This window comes from Quercus lobata, chromosome 1 (assembly GCF_001633185.2).
Source record: "Quercus lobata isolate SW786 chromosome 1, ValleyOak3.0 Primary Assembly, whole genome shotgun sequence".
NCBI lineage: Eukaryota > Viridiplantae > Streptophyta > Magnoliopsida > Fagales > Fagaceae > Quercus > Quercus lobata.
This window is the reverse complement of record NC_044904.1, coordinates 29,088,662-29,095,162: the sequence shown is the minus strand read 5'-3', so window position 1 is coordinate 29,095,162 and position 6,501 is coordinate 29,088,662. Positions and strand designations below refer to the sequence as shown.

The 6,501-nt window shown below is 33.3% G+C and overlaps 1 protein-coding gene across 1 annotated transcript; it reads right to left on the bottom strand.

Annotated features, from left to right (window-relative positions):
• Nucleotides 1–207: 207 nt before the first annotated feature.
• LOC115985954 (tropinone reductase homolog At1g07440-like) lies at nt 208–6,085 on the bottom strand. Its single transcript, XM_031108840.1, has 5 exons — nt 5,670–6,085; nt 1,330–1,537; nt 864–1,083; nt 644–750; nt 208–535 (listed from the first exon to the last, which is right to left on the bottom strand). Exons 1-4 carry the CDS (start codon nt 5,756–5,758, stop codon nt 713–715), a joined length of 555 nt encoding a protein of 184 aa, XP_030964700.1. The 5' UTR covers nt 5,759–6,085; the 3' UTR covers nt 208–535; nt 644–712.
• Between the last annotated feature and the right edge of the window lie 416 nt (nt 6,086–6,501).

The following is a 6,501-nucleotide window of genomic DNA, read 5'->3' as shown; positions in this document are numbered from 1 at the left end:
AAATTTTTTCTTTTTTGCATTTTATTAATATTATAAATGGAAAAGTTGAAAAGTGAGGGGGGCCATAGCACCCCAACCCCTCCCTAACTCTGCCAACGACTCACACATAAATATTCCAACACATATATGCATTATTTATAAATTTAAGAATACAAGACAACGATTTAGATAGATATACAATAATTTTAGAAAATGTCAAGGAGAGAGGTTTGTGCATCCCATTTGCTACAATCATTTTTTTTTCCTTCCAATTACTGACAGAACTAATAAACTATATATTTATTTATTTATTTTCCTTGCAATACCAAAAACATATTCCAGTAAGGAGTGTCTGAACGTCATTTTCTGCTGCTCATGGGAAGCTGAAGCCGTTTACAGTTATCCCTCCGTCAACACAAACAGTCAGACCGGTTATGTAAGAAGCTGCAGGTAGGCATAGGAATGCCACCAAGGAAGAAACCTCCTTTGGCTCTCCTACACGTCCAAGAGGGGTTTGACAGTTAACAGCCTCCGAAACCTTTTCATTGTTCAGAAACTGCATTGAAAATATAAATTGTCATGGTTATCATGATTCATGAAGTTCTTCCCTAAGACATTCAACAATGACCAGATTTTAACAATCTTCAAGCACTAGCACACTTACAGTTTCAGCCAGGGGAGTTTTGATAAACCATGGCGCAACAGAGTTACTCCTTATGTTATCCTTTGCCCACTAACATGCCAAATTTTTTGCAAGTTGATTGATCGCTCCTTCAAATAAATATCAGACAGAAGCTGATCGCATTATTCGGTGTACAGTCCTAAAGCTAAAATTTATAACCCATAAGCTTGCAATTAAAAGTTAAATAGCCCAAAGAAATTACCTTTAGCTGCACTATATATAGATCCTCCAATACTTGTGGCTACTACACCAGCAACCGAAGAAATGAAAACAATGCTTCCTGCTTCTGAAGCTTTCAGAAGAGGATAAGCAAGTTGGCACATGTGATATGCAGATTCAAGATTGGTAGATATGAGAAATGAGAAATCTTCAGCTGTGTACTCCAAGGTCGGTTTTGATGTGGTCGTTCCCACATTGTTTATCTAAAACCGTATTAGATTAACTATAAATTGAATGTATCAACTGCAAAAGCACAATTGAAGCGGCTCTGGCCAAGTAATATTCCAATGCCATTTAAATTGTTCATCCAAGATTGATCTTTTAAAAATGAAATCGAAGATTTTAGTGTAGAAAAGAATGTAAAATGATCATTTGCAATACATCATCTTTGGAGTATGCTTTCAAATGCCACGCAGAAGGCAGTGATGTAGAGGAAATAAAGTACTTACAAGGATGTTGAGTTTGCCATTAAAAATGTAGGAGACTGTGCTCATTAGCTCCTCTCGTTGGGTTCGAGACACTGCATCACAGATTGAACCAGTGACTCGGAATCCCTTCATCTTCCACTCATGTAAACATTCATTGAGTTGGGCCTCATTTCGAGAGCATGTATGTACAGTCGCCCCCAGGCTTGCCAATTCCTCAACAACAGCATATCTAGTCACAACACGTAGTAGTAAATAATAGCAAATAAAAAGAAAAACTGAATAATGTGTATTCTATTGTATTTAGTGATTTTTTTTTTCTAGGTAAACATGTAATATTCAATGAAAGCAGAGAATTAGAAACAAATTACAGGGGGAGGGATAGTCCCTTCTCTATCTCAAGACCAAACAAAAGAACACATTTAACTATATCATGGTTAACAAAATTAACCTTCCTAAAAGTATGGCTTACAAACCACTAAGAGAAAGAGTTCAAAATTAATTTGGTTTCATGAATATATATTAGGAATTTAACCTAATTATTCCTCAACTTGTGAGAAATGAAAAATAGAGGAAAAAATTTGCGCCAAGAAAACTATCACATGACACAAGATATACGTGATTCGATAATGTGCCTATGTCCACAGAGTTGCAGCAAGGAGAAAAAAATATAAAGGCGACAGTGAAGGATGGTTTTCAATACAATCATCAAACCTAATTTGTAGTGACCTATAAATACCCCAAAACTATAGGGTCAAATTGGGCAAACCTCCACTCCTTGGACTAAGTCTTAGAAAATGTCTCATTTAAAGTCGTAACGCTTCCAATTTGGGCAGGGTCAAATACCGAATCGAACACAAACCAAACTCCACATAGCCCAACAATATATTAGTTCAAAGTATTGTATTTAACAATTATGTTGTACAAACTGAAGGGCATTGATTGGGCTCAGTATAATTAACTTTCGTAGCAGAATTTCACAAAATCTATATCTAAATATATCTAAAAGCTGAAGCGTAGTATTTAATGTTACTACACTCTTGTTAAGCCACATCAGCGCCATATCATCAACCTATGTTCAATATTTTCTCTCTCCTTTTTAAATATTTTTGTCCATATTAATTTACCACTTTACAATTACACATTCTCCAACATTTAGTTACTTTTACCTTTTTATCTCCCCTCTACTTTATACCCTAATCTTACAACTTTTCTATCCCTTCATCTTCCTTTTATTTTCACACTTCTTCTCTCCATTGTTTTACTATAAAAATTTGTTATTTTCTCTTCCACTCAATCCATATTTTGCTCACACAAAAAGGTGAATACTCTCTCTCTCTCTCTCTCTCTCTCTCTCTATATATATATATATATTCTTTCTTTTAGTGGATATTTAATTCTTTAGATTGATGAATTTTTATGTTTAACTATTTTAGGTTAATATGATTTGGTTACTGTATTTCTTACCAAGTGTAAGATAGAGGGACTAAACTTGGATACAAACCCTACTAAGAGGATTTTTTTTTTTTTTTTTTTTGTATCATTAAATTATTGGCAAAACTAAATGTTATAATTCATTGCAATACATTAACTTACTAGCTGATCGAGAATGATTATGACAATATTCGGAGTGTTTAAAAGTGATTCCCTTGTTGTTGATCTACCAAGAATGTATTATTCTTTTCATTTTCGAATGAGAAAATAAATAGATCTTGGATAAAATTGAAAACTCACCCAATAGGATTAGACTAATGCAACATTACCCAAACTCTTGATAAATATCTAATTTGTTCCCTAGGGACAAACCACATTTAATATTGTTTGAAATTTCTCATGCTCCTTCAAATCTTCTTCTACTTTCTTTTTCATCCTTGATTGTTATTTATTAACTATCTATTATCTAGACATTACCTTGTGCTTATAATTGCCACAATACAATTACTGTGAAATTTCATTGTGATTTGTGATAAAATTAGTTTTTGAGAAAAAGAGCTCGAACAAAGTTAGATGCAGTTTGTGTTTAAGGGATAATGTGGATACTTTTGAAAATTCTATGTTAGAGCAACAACCCCCACCCCCCCCTCCCCCCCAAATTGCTATTTTAGATCCACTTGCCCAAAACCTGGTTTACCTCGATGGCTATTACTAGAGTTTTTTAGCAACCGTGATCAATAACTTCTTAAAGATAAGAATTATTTTAGTTGTGTTTGTATTTTGATATATATTATTTTATTCTCTCTCTCTTCCTAAATAAATTTAAAACATCTCATCTCTCTCTTCAGTCTCTCACATTTCTCTAGGCCAACTCTCTCTCTCTCTCTCTAACCAAACCAAAATCTTGGTCTCTCTCTGGTATAGTAGGCGGCAGCTTCTAGGACCAAAGGTGAAAGCATGGTGGTGGTAACGATGATGGATCAACTAGGTTTTGCTTGCGATTGTAGGGTGTGTTTGAATTAGTGATTCATGAATTTAAATCGGTGGGTTAGTTTTGAATAGGTGACTGAATCAATGGTTTATGAGTTTAAATCGGTGGGTTAGGTTTGAATTAGTGGTTTATGGGTTTAAATAGGCGTGTTAGGTTTAAATTAGTGGTTAAATTGGTGGTGCTGGGCTTAGTTTTGGTGGTTGTTGGGCTTGTTCTAGTGATTTTTTGTGTTTTGGTTGCTGCTAGGGGTTTGTTTGAGTTTCAATTTTTGAGAGTTTTTGGTTTTGTTTGCAAGGGCGGGTAGTTTGTGTTTTGGGTTTAAGTTTTAGTTTGAATCGGTGGTTGTGGTGGTCGGTGGTGTGATTTGGGTTGGTCAATGGTTGTGGGCTTGCTTGTTGGTTTGGGTGTGGGTTAGCTGAGTGTTGTTGTGTTGTTTGGTTTGTTTCAGAGGAAGAGATAAAAACGGAGTGGAAGAGAGAGAAAGAGTTGGAGAGGATGAGAGAGAAATGATAAATAAGTGAATAGTGTTGAAAAATAAGAAATGAAATGTATGGTGGGTTGTAAAATGGTATGGTAAAATAGATAAAATAATTTTTTAATGTGTAAAATAGATATTGTTTCAGATACCCAGATGCGAATGCTCATAAGTGTCTAAAATTACCCCAAACTTAATGAGTGATTTTTTATTGGAAAATGTTTAAAAAACATTTTAGGGCAATAGTTTAGGAAGTATTTTTAGAAAATTTTTATAGTAAAAGAAAAAAGTAATTGATTTTTTAATAGTTTTTTAATATTTATCATAAAAGTGATATTAAAACTTTTCTAAAATAGTCAATTAACAAATGCCTTATGATTACGGGCACTCGATAACTGGATCTTTTTTATTTTACCCACAAATCTTTTTGGGTCAAAGTCATAAACTCATACTGTAGAGATAAATGGTATAATCCAGACGTCCTTCCTAATAACAAGTAGGATATTTAGCCAAATAAATAAACAACAAATTAAGCCTAATAAACAAGTAAGCTTTAATTGAAGCTACAAAACCAATTATGCAAACATAAAATCCAACCAAAATATCTGCAAGTGGTTCACGCAACTACTAGTCTACTACTGGCAGTCGAATATCTACATTCAAATTTCGTCCTAAATTGATAGTAAAAAAAAAGAAAAAAGAAAAAAGAAAATAATACCATAGTGAGGCAAACAAAGTTTCTTTCTAAACTACTTTTGAGAAACACTATAAACTTTTCATATATATTTATATTAATTGTGAATTTTGAAAATCTAAACGTTGGATTGCATGTTTTTATTATATCCTTCATGTTTGCAAAATTTCAATAAGATCAAAGATTAATTGTTTTGCCATTAAACAAATGTTAAAATTTCAAGTTTTTGTGATCTAAAATTGTGTATAAAAATTAGGTTTATTGATCTAATAGTAAATAACATCTGATTTGAACGAAATTTGATATGCATGTTAAAATCATAGAGAATATGAAACTGAACGATTAAATTTTCAAAATTCACAAAAAAAAAGTGATATACGAAAAGTTTGAAGAGTAGAGTTTCTCTAATTCGGAGAGAAACTTTTTTCCACCTTCTTCTCTTGCTTTTTCATCCAATCAACTTTTTAAAAAAGTTACAACAATTCTATAAATGTGGCCATTTATAATTTATTTATCTATATCTAGAAATATATCTAGAAATAACTTTTTTCCACCATCTTCTCTTGCTTTTTCATCCAATCAAACTTTTTTAAAAAGTTGCAACAATTCTATAAATGTGGCTATTTATAATTTATTTATCTATATCAAGAAATATTCAATAAGAATTCCAAGCTATAAAAAGTAAAAACAGAATCCCCTCAAAAAAAAAAAAAAAAAAAATGCTATAAAAACGGAAGGAAAAAGAAAGGCATAGGCAGAGAAATTAGAACCCGATTCCTTTGGTTCCACCGGTAACAAGGGCTGTCATTCCTTGAAGAGACCACCTGCTTCCTCTGTTTCCAGTTTCTTCCCGGGCCATTTATCTCTCTCTCTCTCTCTCTCTCTCTCTCTCTCTCTCTCTTTATGCAATAACCAGTCTTTTTCCACTTCTCCGAAGTAGAATACCGATACCAATATATCAATAGACACTGATAAGGGAAAGCTATGGGGAGGAGTTTTGGATGCTGAGAGAAACAAACAAACTGAGCATCAAGGTTGTCTCAGCTAGTGTCACATAGACTGTCATCTTGTAACCTCGCACTCAATTTGTCTTTCCTGTTTTGCACAAGACAATGCACTGATGGAGACATACACGGGCAGCGCAACCCAGTTTTTTTTTTAACGTCCACAGTTTTTTCCCAACAATGTTTCTTTTTGCGAATATGCGTTAATGATTTCCAGCATTTCAGCCATATCATAGATTCACAATGATCAAATCTGTATTAAGATATTCGGTACTTTTGACTTTTAGATCTTTGCTCAATAATTGAATTTTTTTTATTTATTTTATTTGAGAAAAATAATGGAAAAGAAGATTAAGACGCCATTATATATATTTCACTCAGGGACCTACCACTAACATATATTGCTCCACCTACATGCTGTATGAAAGGGCCACTGATTATATTAACTCCGAAGGATGCTGTTTGGCGGGGTATTGAAGACTCTCGGTTAGCAGCGAGTGATTTTAGTTTTATTTCTTTTTCTCATTTAAGACGCTTGGTAATTCAGTAGCTCACCAGTTAGTAAAAAAAAGCAAAAAGTTTGTTGGAATCTCAATTT